Genomic DNA, 19176 nt, shown 5'->3' on the forward strand with positions numbered 1-19176 from the left:
GTAAGTGTCGTTGAGAGAATTTGGAAATTGGGAAGTGAGGGGAGAACAGACCTAAGGAAACAAATAACTTCAAGCAGGGAATTTGAGATCCTGACTCAAGTTAATGGAACCAAACATAAAAGTAGAAACGTATTATGTAGTAATGTAAAATAATAAGAGAATATTGAAATTAATGAAACTTTGAAAGGTTGCTTAAAGGAGTATGGAAAGAAACACCAAGTGTGATGGTATGTACATATTAAATACTCATTTTTATTAGATATAACTACTTCAGCATGTTATTTAGGTCAATGGTGTCACCTAGAAGAAAAATAATAATAATAATAAACATGTCAAGCATTTCCTTCTTGCCTGGGAGGGTTAGAGAGGGAGAGTTTTGGTTATTATTTGAAGCTCTTTTGTACTCCTTGGTTGTCATCGTGTGTACATTATTTTATAAACCTAAACAAAACTAGAAAAGAAATTATAGAACAATATATTCCAAGAGTCCCTATGTAAAAAGATTTGAAGTTCATGGGAAATACAACTTTTTAAATCAGTGGTTCTCAATGTGCTCGCTCATGAAAATCCACCAGAGATTCTCAAACCCTTTTGGGCCATGTGAAGAGTGGTTTAAGTGGGTACAGGCTGGGCTGCAGTTTATACAATAAGCCACCAGCAGTCCAATAGTGACAGATTTGAGGTCACTATTCTTCTTTCTTCCTTGATCCCCACAGTTGAAAACATCTTGCTGACCACTTTGCCTTCTTTACATCAGATCCAAGCTTCTAATTGCAGCTCAACTTTACATTACTTTCTTTAGGTTCTTTAAAAAGAGCAGAAAGTGAAAAACTTGTGGAGTAGAAAAAGATCTAGGCAGAAGTGAAACAGCCATTTAGCAACACTTTGGGCATTTACAGAAGCCCGCAACGTAATAAAAACAAGTCAGTTGTTGGAGACACTTTATAATAGCCCTTGTTTGTTTCAAGTTGATGTGGTTCAGTTTTCTTCATCAGTTCATTCTTTTGTTAAATGTATATGTGTTCCTGCCTGTGGTTTGCCAGTTCCCAAGAACCCCAAACTCAAGCCCAGTTTTTAAATTGAGTTCAGAAGTGTATTGAAGGTCAGTGTGATATGTGGGAAGAACGCTGGATTTTAATAAACCTGGATTTAAATCTTGGAGCTGCCTGGTAAGAAATAGATTGCGATGGCAAATCACTTACCCTAGCTATTATTACTCCTCAGTTTTCATTTCTGTAAAATGAGGGTAATATCACATCCGTTATAGGATTATTTGTCTAAAAATTATTTATTGGGGGAAAAGAAGACATTGGTTTCCTGGAAACATCTGCTGAAAACATTTTTATTCCAGGAAATTGATTCTTGGACCAAGGTTTTAACCAGCACTTCTTAGCCATTCCTATCGAGCCTTTTATTTATTTTCCTTTTTATTGAATTTATTGGGGTGACACTGGTTAACAAAACTATTCAGGTTTCAGGTGCCCATTCTGCAGCGCGTCATCCATACACTGTGTTGTGTGTTCATCAATACAAGTTTCCGCCCATCACCATTCAGCACCCCCGTGCCTTCCTCCACCGCCCCGCCTTCCCTCCCCAGAGTTCTTTCCCTATTTTTCCTGTTCTGCTCCCCCCCCCAGCCCTGCTCCCTCCCCTGCCAGCTCTCAGCCTGTTGTCTCTGTTTCCCATGGAGCCCTTTGAGCAGTGACGGGCTTTGCCTTGCGTTGGGCTCCGGCCCTGTACCTTTAACAAGCTCCCTGGGTGATTCCCAGGCACAGCAGGGTTCAGATGATTGCCTTAAGTATGCGGCGAGCATTTTAAGAAACAGATTATTATTTTGTACTTTAAAACATGCAGTTCATGTTGCATATTTACATCAAGGTCCCAAAACACAATCAGCTTCAGATGACAATGCAAGTGGATGACAATGCACATTTTCTACAAAATTGAACAAAGTCACATCGGCCAAGAATTATGTCTTGGGCCACATTTTTCTCCTTAAAATGATTGACAGTTGGCAGGAGAGGCTGCTTTTCCATACCTAATTACTTTCTTCAACAATAAAACTTTCTTAAGTATTTTCTGTGCTCGTACACTTGTTTTTCAAAGACAGACAAAATTTATTATGCCGTTTGCAATTTTGGGAGGGGGGAGCCATAAGCAGAGTATGTGAGCGGCGAGTATGGCAGGATGCTAGAATGTCCAGGGTGTTGGGGGACTGGGAGGAGGGGCATTTAGTCTTACCTACTGAAAGACTAAAGGGATCCTCTTGGGAAAAAATAGCATTTTGAAGGATAGACAGGAATTATACATGTAATATATAAGTAATAAATATTGAAAAAATGAGTCTTTCAAAAGACAAGGAAGCAATAAACTGCACCGGATTATGCAAGGAATTGCCAACAGATCTATATTACAGGAGCAAAATATCAGAGGCAAGGAGGTGTGGGCTGGGCAAGTCCGTGGAAGGTATTGTTTGCCAACCCGGAATGCCCCTGGTGGCTTGAATTCTGCATAACTGCTGAAAGAAAGGAGTGTATGGGCCACCCACAGGGGGTGGGGCAAGTGTATGTGTGAATTAGTGAATGAATACTTCAGTGCCAGAAGTAGACTATTTTAAGAAATTATTAAGTCTAGCCCAAACACGGAAATTGAATTATGCCAAATTCCAAGCAGTGAGAGATTTTATGTAGGGAATTTGTGGATAAATACTGCTGCATAAATTGGTACATAAAGGATATGTATGCATGTGTATGTATGCATGTGTACACATGCATTCATATGCACAGACAGATATGTCTATTTGTATTTTTGAACAAAATATAGAAAGCAAAGATACCCTCATGGGCTTAATTCCATAGACATGTGTTATCTTGGAATTTTTCTTCGTTTTAGCCACTAAGACAAGAAAACTTATTTTAATTTATAGTTTTCTTCTGAGCAAGAAATCCTAGAATTAGTGCCTGAGTAAAATTTCACAGTGGTTTTTAGACTTGTATATTGTCTGTTCCATTTATTACAGCTCTAATTTGACCCTCCAGAAAGGTATGTTGTAGTTCTGACCTATAGTACACCTGAATTAGACCTTATTTGGAAATTGGCTGTTCACAGAGGTTATCAAGCCATAACAAGTTCAGGAGAGTGGTCCCTAATCCAATAGGAGTGGTGTCCTTATAAAAAGTAGAAATTTGGACATAGAGAACAACACGCATAGGAAGAATGCACCCTAAAGATGGAAGCTTGGGGTGATGTGTATCTATAAGCCAAGGATTGCCAAAGATTGCAGGTAAAACAGTAGAAGCCAGGAGTAGGCGGGAATCATTCTTACAGATGCCAGAGCCTTGGGTTGCCAACACCTCCATTTCAAACTTCTAACCTCCCAACCTGTGAGATAATGAATTTCTGTTGTTTTAAGCCACCAAGTTTGCAATGCTTTGGATTTATTTATCTTTATTGTTGACAGTATTACAGACGTTCCCTTTTTCTTCCCCTTGACCCCCTCCACCCTGCTCCCACCCCCTCCCCAGGCTTCCCTGCACTATTGTCTGTCTGCAATACTTTTGTACAGCAGTTGTAGGAAGCTAGTACATGGTTAAAATATTAAAAAGGAAATGTTAAAAGGCCAATTAACATAGTACTTTCATGCTTTAATTGTTTCCATCTATCATCCCATCTAATGGCACCATGATTTTGAAAAAAGAAAGGAGTTTAACAACAGAAAAATAGAAAGGACGAGATTTCAGAATAAGAGACAATCCTTTCAATTTAGCCATCAGTGATTTATGTACAAAAGTATTTTGCCCTTACCTTTCTTTACATCACAGAATACAGCAGATTTTAGCACCTGTCCTATATTTCAATGACGTGCCCAGGAACCAGATGTGTTCGCTGACTTCTGGCACAGCTGCTAATAGCATGGTTTGGGGAGTGTATTCTCCTGCTCAGCCAATGCCATTATCTCCACGTGAATGGAATCCCAGCTCTGGAGGTCTTGGGTTTAATTACCGTAATACCGTAAACCTTATTCAGAGGCCGGGACTGAAGATGATAGAGAAACCTGTCTTCTTGCCCAGACAGGCCCTGTAGGCATTCGTTGTCTTTGAAAGAGATTTTGCTGTTTAAATCCCCAGAAACGGGCTTCTGATCAAAACATTTGAGTCAAATTAAGTCCCTGTAATGCTGATAACTAGGTTTCTAAAGTGTCCAAATTAAACACTGGAGTCTTCTCCACAGGATGATATTACTATGATCAGGCAATGTTCATTCTTCTTAAAGAAACTTAATATTTATTTTGGGCTAGAAAAAAAATATTATTGCAGAAAATGGAAGCCCATCAGTAGAATAAAATCACCTTCTGTCCTGTTTTTCTGACCTTTATATCCCCCCTGGGGTATAGATTTTCTCATTTAAAAAGTGAGAAATTTCACTAAAATTTAAATATCTATTGAGCACTCCCTAGGTTAGATAAAGGAACAAGAACCACCGGGGATATGAGCATAGGTGAAACATAGCCCCCGCTCCCTGAAAAATACCACAAATAGATGATTTCTAAAAATGCGCCCATGATTAAATTTCCATGACTGAGAAATTGTGTTGGTAACAATTCTGCGTATGCACTTAAAAATCTCGGAGAGAAGGTATCTGTGGGCCTTCCCTGACAGAGCCGCAATACATTGGTTAAATGCAATTTGCTTGAGCACATAAATCATTCTAGGAAAAATAATGTCTTCAGATCCCTTCAGGCTCATCCATCCTTTACTTTGAACTTTCTGTGTTTCACTTGATTATCCGACTCGTAGAACATTAGGGAAAATAGCCATGATGGCAGAAAGCTGCCGACAATGAAATGTTTCTTCCATGCGGACGTGTCCCGACTACTTGGCCAGCGTCCCAAGGCCTTCGCGCATTTAAGTGCAAGCACTGGTTTTGTGAGCGTGGCCAGCTTCTCCTTCACTGATCAGGGGACCGGCATGTCTGCTGGCCTTCATTTAGGAGGACACCTGGTGGAAAATGGCCTGACTTTGGCCTATAAAGTGTGAAGAGAGCCTGTCAGCCAGTTCTTGTTGCTTAGATAACAATAGGTGATATGAAAATTCTGCTTGGTGACTTGCGGTTGTAGGTTTTACTACCTGTGTCTGTATCTTTTATCCCATATTGTATCATAGAGTCATTTCCCTCTTGCCTTTGATTCGAACAACTTCTCTTCACCTCCTGTGCCTAAGGTTTCCTTGCGAAACCAGATTTTCCCACTGCTGTTGTTCCAACATGACTATGTTTTGATTTGGGGCTTTGATTTACTTCGCAACTCTACAGACATGTATTAAGCCTTTGATAAGTGTGAGTCACTTTTCTAATTGCTACGGGTACAAAGAACAATGGGACCCAGGCCTGCAGATCTGAATGCTCACCTAAAATTAGGTATTGTTTTCTTCAAGTATAATTTAAAATTTAATGTCGTTGAATATATATATGTTTTCCTGGATGGTTTGGGGTCACATGGTCTCTTTGAGGCAGCTTTGTACTCTTTCTAGGTTTTCCTCTTCTGAAAAGGAATGGCGATGTTTACTATTATTGTTATAAAATAATAACAGCAGGAGCGGAAAGCAGCTTTTTGTGTATCAGACACCATGCTGGGATCTGTATACGCTTTATATATTTCACGACAGTGGATATCACAACTCTTCCTAATTGTATGATTTTAGGCAAGGGGCAATGAGAGCTCCTCAGTAAGTTGCTGAGATAGAAATAATGCTTATAAACATAAAAATACACTAAGTGCCCTTAAGTGTAACCTTTAGAGTTATTGTTACTTGCTGTTGTTACATAGAAATACCAGCTGGAAGAGATAACCTTTATATTTCTGGACTTCAAACGTCCTTCCTGCCATTTAAATTCTTGTTCTTTGAATTGAAAACTGAAAGCCACAATAATAATAGAACCTAAAGAGAGAATGTCTCTTAGAGCTAGAAATGTAAACTCAGGGTTAAGCCAAGTCCTCTCTGAAAACACAACAGACATCCTAGAGAAGGGAACCTGGAGCTATGGCTGCTCTCCTTGAGGCTGTGCCTTCCACACTTATTTACAAATCAATTTACCAGAATGCCCAGAGGGGAGGGGAGGGAAAAGCAGGGCCTGAGATAGAAATGCAAAGATCCTTAAGCCTGAAATCAAGAAGGACATATTCGTTTGGCTTTAAATAAGGCCATAGGCTGAGTTTGAAATTGAATTTTTGTCTAAAGCTTTGGGTAAGCATATTAATAGGTATGGAATCATTCTTGGCTTTGTTTGTTTTGGGAGATTGGATATTTTATTTAGAGAATTTTAGCTTTCAAAATATTCCACTTTAGAAATTAGATAAATATGGCTTAAAATACCATGTATATTTTACCATTTCTTTCTGTCAGTTTTTAATTCAGTGCTGCATGAGATAAGTGAAATGTATAAAAACTTTTATGGATCTGATTTCTGTGTATTTCATTTTTAGTGTCTTTACTTTGGTGCTGAAGGATTTACATTTTATTCTTATTTTTATAATGATTTTATTTTTGAGATTACTATGTTCTAAACTGCACGCATGGAACCAGGGAAGCTAAATTTAAAAACAAGCAAGGAGAACAATGAGAGCTCTAGTTTTATTATTTTAGAAATCATTTATTTAAGACATTTTTATTGTGGGACATCTCAGAGAATTTAATATTTTATTGTGCACTGTCAATGTACACGTTGTAATACCTAGGTTTCCTACAACTTATGGGACCCAAGAGCCCCCCTTTATTCTTGCCTGCACATATTGGCATCTCTAGAGACTTATTTTGAAGAAAAATTAATGCTAATGTGCATACGCACAGCAAGGTATGATTGTTTTGACAGATCAGTCCTATTTGTTCATGGGGGGAAAACCAACGTATAGGACTTTCTTTTGGAACAAAATGTTTGATCATAATGGTAAGTAATGGTATGTTTAAACAAAATGATCAGAGTGGCTGTGTGTGTGTCCCTGAGTTGATAGTAGATGCTACTTTTAGTTACATACCATGTAGATTTATTTAATTAACTATTTAACACCAGAACTGGCTATTATTTAGACTTTCCCCTTTCAAAATTTCTAGTTGTAAATGGTTTTACATATATTTATAGATGTCCATCTTAGAGAGGGGAACATGATTGATGTCCATTAATAAAGGCATTCAACTTATTTTGCTGTACTAGATTTCTAAAATGATAAAAGATAAATACTTGTGTTGGTGAACTACAGTTTGTGAATTCATCTTTAAAATATAACCTACTTAGGTGCCTTGTTTTTAAGTATACTGGGAAAGAAAATTGTCTCTGAAGAAGAATATACAACTTTGCACTGTGCGATTTGATTTTATAGCCAACAGTGATCAGAATGTCATTCATTCAAACAATGGAATTAAATCTGGAGAATATGCCACATTTGCATGGTGTCTCGTCCAAAATACCTCCTACACAAACTAAGATTGAGTGTGGTCACTGTCTCCGCAGTGTTACTGAAAGATAAAAATAATATGCTGCTCACCAATATAAGATAAACACTGTAATGCATTTCAGAGCATATTTAATATAAAGGTGTAGTTCATTTTTATTTCATAGCATTATTATAAGAGGACTTCAGTATTCCTGAGTGGGTCATAGGCATAATTTCCCTTGTTTCCTGATAGAAATGGGCCCCATTTATGCACGGGACAGGTGCCGTATAAGGTGATGAGACAACTACCTCCAAGTCAGGGACCTCTTTCTGCTTTTTGTTTCCTTTAGCTGTTGGCTAAAAGGGAAATTATCCCCCAGTGTTCTCTGTAATTGTTGTCATGGAAGCGTTGTGATGGCATGTTTAAAGCAATGTCAGAGTGATCCTGGAAAGTAGAATGAAGGCTATTTGAAGCAGCTCAGATTCCCACGTTTGTGTGACTGTAGGCTTTCTCAAGCTCTGTGCACTGTCCATTTTGGTTCTGAGGAAAGAGGGGTGATATGGGGTTCACAAAGGTTTGGAAGCTTAGCTGGGTTGGGGGACTTGGAGAAGTGTGTGTTTGTGTGTGTGTGTGACAGAGAGAGAGAGGGAGAGAGAGAGAGAGATGAATCCTGTGACACAAAATCTGTACCGTTTACTATTCCCTTTCAGCCTACTATCTGATAATCAGTCCAACCTAGGGAAAAGAGATTGTACTTTTAAATTAATTTTAATGTTTGTATTTAATCACTGAACTGAATTTTAGAATAAGCTTTAAATGTGTATTGATATTTGAAAAGATTATAGAATTTACTGAAAACAATTCGAATGTTTATCAGCTGACAAGTGGATACACATTGGTATATCCATAGGAAAGAATACTACTTAGCAGTAAAAAGGAGTGAGCTACTGATACGTGCACTAACATGGTTGATTCTTAAAAGCATCACAATAATGAAAGATACCAGACACAGAAGACCACATATTGTATGATTCCCTTTATATGAAATTCGAGAAAAGGCAAAAATATAGTGACAGGAGGCACACCATTGGTTTCAAAAGACTCTGGTGGGAGAAAGGGATTGACCACATAAGAGCAGAAGGGAACTTTTCTAGGTAATGCAAATGCTCTAATGTGATAATTAGTATTACTGTATGTATTGGTCAAATCTCAACCAATTCTGAAGTTTACATTGGTGAATGTTATTGTATGTAAATTATACCTAAATAGAACTGGTTAAAAAGACAATATGTTAGAATTCACTACTAAAGGGAGAGAAGATACTAGAATTTATTCATACTTAAAAGTGACCAGAAAAATCACATAGCTGAGTTTCATCCAGAATCTGGGCAAGGGTTAACATTAGGTCAAATAATTCAAAGTGATGGTCCAAGATAAAAATGAGTACCCCATGAGTTGATTTTTTAAAAATCACTTTAACTATTTAATATATAAACACGCTAGCTTACAATTTAGTACATAGAAGGCCCTTATATGTTGAGTGCTATGATTTTTTATTGTTGTTATTTAGAACAGTACATTAAGAGTTCCTAGATAACCTAATAGGAGTTGTAAATATAGACAGAAACTTCCTCCTACCTGCCAGTGAGGAAAGCCTATGAGTCAGCTGGTTCTGAGGATATGAAATACACACACGAAGGTGGGATTTATCGATGCCTTGTTTAGGGTAATCACAGAAGGTGAATATTAGAGCATTATTTCATAGATACACTCCTTTGGTGTATGTCTGTCAAATCATATCTGAACTATTTCAACCCATTGTGAGCATTCTTGTAAGAGCTTTGTATCTGATGAGAGTTAAGAGTTCCAGCCCTGGGCAGTGTGGCTCAGTTGGTTGGAGAATTATCCCAAACACGGAAAGGTCTCAGGTTCAACTCCTGGTCAGGGCCCATACCTAGGTTGCAGGGGCGTGTACTGGAGGCAACCGATCCATGTTTCTCTCCCTCCCCCTTCCTTTCTAAAAATCAATAAACATATTTTTAAAAATACCATTAAAAAAAAGAATCCCAAAGTTTACAGGCATTCACCAGAAGTCATGACTGCATGTGTAACATTTAAATAATTTTGCAATGTTTTTTTGGCCATGTGAGAAATGAGTAGTATGCCAACAACGACTAGAGGAGTGTGAGGCTCATGTTAACCTTGATCTCACATGTGCTGCAATAGAGAATATATGAATAGCCGACATTTATTGACTTCTTAATGTGCCCAGCACTGACTGTGCTAAGTAAATTTCATGAATTATCGCTTTTAAAACTCATCACAGTCTTAATAGACACAGATAAGCAAAGAAGTTGTACACATATTAAGAAACAGATCAAAGTTTCTATCTGACTCTAACAGTTGAGAACCACTGACATGGACTGTAGGACAGAGCTTGATGAGGAGACATTATGTTTTATTAGAGCTGGATTATCAACATTATGTATTTGGTGTCACTTGTCCTGGCCTGGGAAAATGGGATGGAGAGAGACAACTGATATATGGCCCAAACTCTTTGAACCTCAAATAATAAATCTATGGGATATCAGTATTTATTAGGGGATCAGTAAATGGCTGTTGAATACATTGATGATAGCTCCATATATTTGAATTGTTAGAAAACAGGAATTGTGTACTATATTCTTACTGTAGAAAAGATACCAAACATAGCATAAGGTTAATGTTGGATAATGGGGCATAATTTATTTTCAGAGCTGATCCTCCTACCAAGTCCATTTTGAAGTCCATTTGGGGCAATGGTGGAGACACTCTTCTGTGTAAGATTGCTGGCATTTATAATAACTTGAGTTTTGATAAACATTTAATTATATTTTGGGATTATCAAACTGAGACAATTGTTGATCCTAAATGAGAAAAATAGTTAGTATGCAGACTCTAATGGATACATTTATTATTTCCTTATCATCGTGAGCTTCGAGCTTATTGTTTTCTATTTTTTAACAATGTAGAAATGCCATTTCTTAGGAAAAAAATGTTTTTTATAATGTGAACAGTAGATTGAAGCTGTACAGATTGGCTCTTTAATGAAATAGACCACATTCCAATGGAACTGACAAGCTTTATTTCTATTTGTTGTATTTTTTTTCTCATTACAGATGGACCCGATTCAGAAAGCTGTAATAAATCATACATTCGGGGTTCCTCTTCCTCATCGAAGAAAGCAAATCATATCATGCAACATTTGCCAGTTGAGATTTAATTCCGATGTAAGTTTATCATTTAGTGTGCACTAAAAAAAAATGTATTATGCTGTTCCAATCTTACAGAAGAAATTTCTTAAATATTTTTCTCCAGTAATGGAGCATGTCAAAATTCAGCGATAATATTTTAACTCCTTATGGGCTTTAATTTTGGAGTTTATTATATTATATTTGGTTGTTTGCTATGGAAAAATAGTGCATATATATAATCTTATATGCTTGCTGTTTGATGAATGGCATTGTTTTAATCTCTTAAGAATGCTAAATGTAGGTTATATACTTTCCCTTTGGGGAATAGTCAAATATAGGACCAGTGAGGTTTTCAAGAAATGATACCTCTGAAAAAGATAGGTCCCAAATTATATTTCAAGGTCAAGGTTTTGGCTTTTTAAATTATTTTCGCCTGCCTCGGTGGTGCCCAATTCCAGATCAGCCCTATGTCCTTAGTTATATTTGTGTTAGAGCTCTTAATTTACCGCCTTAGAAGTATTATCACTCTAACAGGGGTCCTAAAGACCTCGATGCCCTCAAGCCCCTAATGAGAAAAACTGAAGTGGAGAACATGACAGAAGGTAGACAACTGTGGACTTGACCAGCGCCTTGCAAATTATTCACTGAGAGTTACTCACATCCTTCCCAGCTTTTCTAAGGATCAGAAAAGACTTTGGATTCACCCCAGTGAAGCTAATTTTGGCTTGTGGCCAACATGAAAGATCCTGCTCCCCACAACCTGCTTTGGTGTGGAGCTGGTCCTTAGAAATATGGAAAAGAGAGGGAATGTTGATTTGGAAGAAATAGGATTTGAACACCTTGTGGATACTCTAGGCAAACAGAAGACCCCATCCTATCCAAATGGCCCCTCCAAGGTGCCATCATCTTGCCCTCAATTGATGGGCATTGTGGAGATGACCAAGCAGATCTGGATTCTGGAGAATGTTAGGCCATCTAGTATTTAATCTTCCTGGGCAAGCAGATCCCTTAGGTGCTGTCTAGTGAGAATAGCACGTGAGATAACCAGGCACAGGAAATAGATGAGGCATAAATAAAGTGGCTTTTTCTTCTGTGAGAACATTTCATTTGGTATAAAGATTGCTCCTCTCCTATGAACTCATACCGACTAGTACAGTACAATCATCAGGTAATTTTATAATATTCCTTCTGTTGGCTTAAGAAAGAGAAGAGTAGATTACCTGCACAGCATCTGAAAGGCATTTGCTGCTATAAAAAAGAATACACTAGACATACTGCATTTTACTTGGAGGGATATTTTGGGGTTTTTGTTTGTTTGTTTGTTTGTTTGTTTTTTAATACTGAGCACTTTGATTTGAATTTTCAGAAATTTACCATAGTATAATTTAATAATCAATAATAGTTTCAAGTGATCACTATTACGTAGTAATCTTTTCCAGATGTTGTAAAAAAAAAGATAAAAGAGGAGTCTGACATATAAATAAGAGTTCCAAACTCAATACAGTTGAACCTTGAACAACACGGGTTTGAACTGAGTGGGTCCACTTATACATGGATTTTTTTCAAAAAATACGTACACTACTATAGATGCATTGTCTCTTCCTTATGATTTTCTTAATATTTTTTTCTCTAACTTTATTATAAGACTACATTGCATAATACGTATAAGATATAAAATGTGTTAATCTGTTTATGTGATCAGTAAGGCTTCCAGTCAGCAGTGGGCAATTAGTAGTTAAGTTTTTGAGGAGTCAGAGTCACACACAAAATTTCAACCCTACAGGCCATTGGCACCCCTAGCCCCTGTGTTGTTCAAGGGTCAACTGTAGTTGCAGTTTTGATCATTTCTGAACACTGGGCACACAGTCATATAGTTCTGTAATTGTCATTTTAAGTGGCTTCTTATTGGTTCCTTTTCTTCTTAAATCGTACTGATATTTTACTCACCTAATGAGGGCTATTTCGAAATCCCCTCCTGCCAGCACTTTCACTGCCATTATTTTCCTCTGCATTCGGAAAACCATCTGCCACATCCAGGCTTGCTCTTTCAGTTGATTATCCCCAGTGATGGATCTCTCACCACTTTAAGACAGTTATTTCTTTTCTTTTTCTTTTGTTTTCTTTTTTAATGTTTCTTATTCTGTAGGTAGAAATCAAAGGCATGTTTAAAGACTTTAGAAATATTGTCAGGTATGCTTTATGAAATACATATGTGTTTACATATATGATTATTAACATTAAGAATGCTAATAATATAAAGAACAATATAAAGAACATTTATATTGAACATTACATTTAACAATATAAAGAACATTTAAGTACTTCTTTTCTAATATGTAATTTTATTTTATTTCCTTGGTAAGAAAGAATAGCAATTTATTTTGCTAATGACACTTCAAGGTGGGACGGGAACCAATATGTATTTATTAGGGACAACTGCTGCTCATTCTCACAACTTTGCTTTGTGTGGCATGCGGTAAAAGGAAAATAGCTAAGATATTTAGGGAATTTAAATCAGTCAGCCTGGGTCATAATTAAACAATATGATTACTCTATTAATATTCGATTGCTTATGTAACAAGTTACCACAAACCTAGTGGTTTAAAACAACACAGATGTATTATTTTATTGTTCTGGAGGCGATAATTCGGAAATGGGCCTCCCTGGGCTAAAATCAAGGTGTTGGCAAGGTTATGTTCCTCTTGGAGACTGTAGGGGAGAAATCGCTCCTTGCCTTTCTTTTCTAGTTTCTAGAAGCTTCCCTCTTTCCTTGGCTCATGACTCCCATCTTCAAAGCCAGCATGACTGGCCAAGTCTTTTCTCTATTACCCTGATTCTCACCCTCCTGCCTTTTCCACAAGTATGGACCATTGTGATCAGAGTGTCACCTGTATAATCCAGGATAAATTTTCTCTTTTAAACTCAGCTGATTAGCAACCAAATTTCATCTGCTAATTTAATCCCCCTTTGTTTTGTAATGTAATATATTCATTGCTCCTAGGGATTAGGACTTAAATATCATTGTTCTGCCTACCACAAATACTCATTTGTATGTCTGCTTTAGGTTTGAATTGAATTTCATGACCACTTGAACTTATAGGATAATCACTCAATCCAGCTTCCTTGGTCTATATAAACTGAACACATGTGAATTCACTGCCTCCACATTTTTTCTTTATGTTGAACTTGAATGTAAATTCACTATGTAGCTCTAATTTTTAAAATTGAAGTTTTTTTAAAAATAGGAAGACCCAATGTAATTGAGTTTATAAATGACATAACAACATTTTAATTATGATTTATAAGCAAAACATAATTACTACAAAATTGAAATACAGGAGTAGAAACTCCCTTAGAGACTTTAAAAATATCTCTGTAGCATTATTATGTCAATAAAACTACTATGGGAATAGTAGTTTTGTTTACTTATTGACTGGTCATATCCATAAATATTCATTTTTATGTAATATTTAAAACTGAACAGCAAGATCAATTGGATTGATTATCCATTCATTCACATATAAGAAAATAACCTCTAAATAAATAGAAAATTGAGATATACATCATATTGGATCATTTTAATCCCAAGAAAAAGCTTTATAAATCCCAATACACCTGCCTTTTTGCTATTTCCAGGTAAATCTAGAATTTATCTTCCTGTTTCCATTCTTAAACCTAGAATCCTTTTGGAAAACTAACACTGCAATTCACTTGTGTGCTTGGTTGAATCCTCTATCATGTAGGAAAGTATTTTTGCCTTATGAACCATTTTACATTTCAAAGCTTCTTCCTCTTCCAATGAAAATAATAGTTTATAGTTCCTTTCATCTCTGCATCATGAAAATTCAATTTTCTCTCCTCTAAGCTTTTATTTATTTTTTTAACCCTTTATATGATAAACTCTGTAGTTTGGCGTTATGCCATACCTGTTTCCTGTAGAGTTCATTTTTCATTTTTGGCCCTGCACATATCTTTTTAAAATGCCACATTATTTCTTATGTACTTTAAATCAGATTGCCTTCTCCTGGTGTAGGCTGTTCTTTGGGGAAAAAAACAACTCTCTAGATTTATATGAAACACACATGGAGTTATGCAAAAAGCTGCCAATTAAAGACAGAAAGGTTGCAATTTGCCCTGTTATTTTATCAGCATTCTAAAATAAGCATAAATTACCATGGGCCTGGGTAAGTTATTAAGTGTGCCTTTGAAAGACAATTTACAGCAGGGCCAGCATGAATGTAAGATCAAGTGAGGTAGAGAATTACTCGATGACTGTTTATAGAATGGAAAATAAGATCTTGGGCCCCAAACTAAGGAATCATAACATGGTGGCATCTAAGAGTCACTATGGGTCACCTCTTAACAGTAGCATCCCATAATACGTTAGAGACAGAAGAAAACTTCTGCTGATTTCATAAGAGGGAACTGAGGTGCTTCATTTCCAGTGGTATTATAACTTAGAAATCATTGTTCTTGTTCTGCATTTTAGAACCGAGAAATGTAGTGAAACCGAGCAATTTATCTGACTTTAATTCATATCTCTTCCCTAGCTTCAATAACCAAATGTGGCAATGTAAGGATGAAGGTGCTAACAGGAATGTATTTCCCTACCAAATGAACAAATTAGATAATTTAACTTTCTTAACATCATATTGTAAGACACATCTTTTACATATTTAAATCAACATATTTGGTGATGGGGGGGCTGATATTTAAAAAAATACTACTTAGATGGAGAGAAAAAGAAAAGCTAGTGGTGATTGTATTGGAGTATAAGAACTATTCTTTTACTTCTTAATACTTTTTAAAATCTTTCTAAATTCTCTTTATAATCATGCTTAAATTTTATAAAGGAATTGTTGCATCTACTATCCTATTATGTTTCTTAAACTGCATGTTGTGTATCAAGTTATAAATTCCATTTTCAAGGCCTCAGTTGCAATTTTCTGTTTTCCCTGCGTGTATCTGGCAATGTCTGCAGTCTCAAAACATGCCCAGGAGAGTTCATAGAGATGATTGTTGTCTCATTCGGATTTCAGCATTTTATTACATGTCCTAGGAGAAAGGGTAATAAAGATCTATGCATGGGGGATATGCATCTAACCCCAAACCTAAAAACAGCATTTAGGGAAGCCGAATGAAATGGAAGGAAAATCATTGGATCGGGAATTAAACTACTTGTCGTCTGGATCTGTCCTCTCTTCATCAGCTTGTGTCCTTAAGCCATTCATTGAAATGACAGGTTCCACAGGCATAAGCTCACTCGACATTCAAAAGCATCAGGAACAAGCAGGATGGTGTTCACTGAAGTGTCGATCTGGAACTGTAACCTCTGCTGGATTATGAGAATCTTTGACCTGGAATGCCTCAGCCCCTGGAATTTGGCATTGGAGATCCACGCCACTAAATACAGTGAGTTAAAGTAACGTACCCAAAGCCAGCACCGCTCTGATCAGGAATCCATTTACAGCAAAAGAAGCGAGTCCATGTGCTGGTGCCCCGGGACTCTCCCAGGTCTTACTCTGATCCAGTGGCCCAGAGTAGCTGACCTTCTAGATGGTGGAATGCATGGCCCATGGACGGTGGGGACACGGCACCAGCTCCAGACACCGCCTGCTCATGTTGGAGTTCTGTCCTAGAGGATGTAGTGCGGGCTCTGAGCCAGCGACGGTGCCACCAGAATTCAGGGGCCCAGGCACCCAGGCATAGAAGTGAGGCATCTCTGGCTGCTGCACCCAACGACCCCTCTCCCAGTTTACTTCCCTTCTCTTTGACTTTGAACCAAATCCCCTTCAGCTTCAAGTAGCAAGAGTGGCTTCTGTCATCCGCAGCTGAAGCGCAACTGGTGTGCTTATTCCTCAATCAGCATCTCTCCGGGAGGTGCCTGAGCTTCCGCTTTTTAAAAAAAAAAACTATCCAATGAATCTTAAATTCGCAAAGTTTGAAATTTACTGATAAATGTTCTTTATAGTAACTACAAGGTAGGTTACTTCTCGTGATAACTTTGAAGGATGCTTCGCCCAGGCCGTAGGGAAGCTGGATGCCCCACTCCTGCCCCAAGATAGAGAACAGCTATCTAGTGACGGGAATGTGGAGGCCCTGGGAACTGGGTAAAATGAAAGATGGCAGCTGGTGCTGGAAGCAGTACCTGGGTTCAAATCCTGCCCCACTAGCTGTGTGGCTTTGGGCAAGTTACTCACTGTACCTGGGTTTCCCATCTGTAATGGGGACAATAATAGCCTCTACCTTATATTCTTGTTTTGAGGATTAAGTGGGTTAGTACACATAAAGTGCTTAGAGGAGATATCTGGCAGATACTGTATTAGGCACACAGTAAGTGTGAGTTATTTAAAATGCTTTATCTTTCATAATATGAAAAATTCTTATACACACACACGCAGGCTCATTTGCGCTCTTCAAAATAACTCTTAAGGCAACCAAGGCCCAGAGAGGCTAAGTGACTTCCCCAAGGTCACACAGTAAGCAACTAACTAAGAAAAGCACATCTGGACTGAGGACTAAGGACTCAAACCTGATTTTTCCTTTATTCTGAGTACAGGAACTAGGTCATACCTGGCCCCAAGGATGTCACACGCAGCTCTACACTCTGTAGGCCTTGCAGAGGAAGTGACTCATCCATCACCCATGGGTCTAGAAATGGTGTGTGCTAGAACAGTGTGTCTATGTTCACACTTTGCCCCTCCATTTCTTTCCAGTGTTCTTCCCTGAAATTGCTCTAAGACTCCAGGTCCCCATGGAAACCTCAGGAAAGACCGGCTATTGACTCCTAAGTGAAATTCTGCTATAACTGTTCCCTTGATAACAGATGGATGTTAAAAGCCTGGCCCCAAAAGACTCCTGCCGTAGTTCATGGCCAAAGCCACACTCTCCTCCGACTGAGAGGGTGAAAGAGACAGTTCAATCTCCAGCGCTAGGCTGTGTGGTCAGCTTGGGGGACAGGGGGAAACTGTAGCCTGAGCCCCAACAGTCAGCATCAGACGCAGGACAAGGTGCTTTCCATATGTGTTTATGACAGGTGGCTGAAGGGATTAAAAAAATAAAAAAAAATAAAAATGACTGGCCATTCCTGAGAGCCATGCTGTAAGGTGATAAGATATAGCATGTAGGCAATTGGAGTATAAACCATATAGTGAATGGTATGGAAAGCTCGTTGTTTTATTTTATAGGATAAACAATGCAGTTACAATTGTGCGGGGGTTTTTTCTGAATGTTAAATTACTTCTTAAGAAAATCAAATGTTTGAAAACTCTTTTCTGTTATTCAGTATTTCAAGGACTCTATTCAATTTAAAGTGTCTGTGTTTAGTGCATTTCTGTGTTGACTGGAGGTTCTCATTCCTGGTAAATCTTTACCTTTTACCTTTTAAAAGCTTCAGGGGCAACGTGTCCCAGCAAAGTAGCATTTATTAAAAACTCTCAATCTCTTTAAGTCTGTTGCTGCTGCTGCTAAGTCTCAAAGGATCTGAGGGACCCAGTTATAAATTAAATTTTCAGGCAGCTTTGAACCATCTCTTTCATAAGAGAGTGTCCTCTGTGAGTCTCCAGAACTCACGGAGCTATTTAGAGCTTTGCCTCGTGCACCAGGGTTTTCCCACTGCGGGCTTTTCTTCTTCAAAAGCAGCCCTATGACAGGGCCATCCGGCTTCTGAAAAAGAGGGAACACGTCCGGGACCTGAGGAGGTTCAGTTGGGCCATCAGGTCACCCTGTGTGAGGAACTAGCTCTGGAGTACGTGGTGATGGACTGTAGGTTGTGGCCGACTTTGAAACAAATGGCTAGGATGTCTCTTTGAAATGGATTGTACTCTGAGTGTGTATTGGACCCCACTTCATCCCTCAGCTTCACCAGCTTTCACTTCCTTTTTTCTTTTCATCTTCACCCGAGGATATTTTTTCCATTGCCTTTCAAAGAGTGGGAGGGAAACAGAGAGAGAGAGAGAAACATCGATGTGAGAGAGACACATCAACCTGTTGCTCCCGCACATGCCCCAACCAGGGCTGGGGATGGAGCCGGCAACCGAGGTACGTGCCCTTGGCCAGAGTTGAACCTGGGACCCTCCAGTCCAAGGGCCAACACTCTAACCACTGAGCCAAAATGACCAGGGCCCTTTCACTTCTTAAATGGAGCCTACATCTCTGCCCGAATTCTCAGGAAACAAAACTTTTTATTTTTTATTTTTATTGTTGAAAGTATTACAGATATCCCGACCCTTTCTTTCCCCATTGATCCCCTCCACCCTGCATCTGCCCTCCCCCCCCCCAGGCCTTTACCACACTATTGTCTGTATCCATGGGTTATGCATATAAGCATTTAAGTTCTCTGGTTAATCTCTCCCCACCCACTCCCCCACCCCCGCCTTCCCACTGAGATTGATCAGTCTGTTCCATGCTTCTGTGTCTCTGGATCTATTTTGTTCCTCAGTCTGTTTTGTTTATTAGATTCCACATATGAGTGAGATCGTGTAAAACTGTATCAGGAAGAATCAGAAAACCTGAAT

General features: G+C 38.3%; 1 protein-coding gene across 1 annotated transcript in view; it reads left to right on the forward strand.

The window, feature by feature from the left end:
* Nucleotides 1-19176, forward strand: part of ZNF385D (zinc finger protein 385D) — a 240838-nt gene that overhangs the window by 133644 nt on the left and 88018 nt on the right. Inside the window, exon 3 of the mRNA XM_016198781.2 lies at nt 10586-10696. Within this exon, the coding sequence (XP_016054267.2) occupies nt 10586-10696 (111 nt within the window). The remainder of the gene's footprint in view (nt 1-10585; nt 10697-19176) is intronic.

The sequence above is a fragment of the Miniopterus natalensis genome, chromosome 15 (genome assembly GCF_054644295.1).
Source record: "Miniopterus natalensis isolate mMinNat1 chromosome 15, mMinNat1.hap1, whole genome shotgun sequence".
Classification (NCBI taxonomy): domain Eukaryota; kingdom Metazoa; phylum Chordata; class Mammalia; order Chiroptera; family Miniopteridae; genus Miniopterus; species Miniopterus natalensis.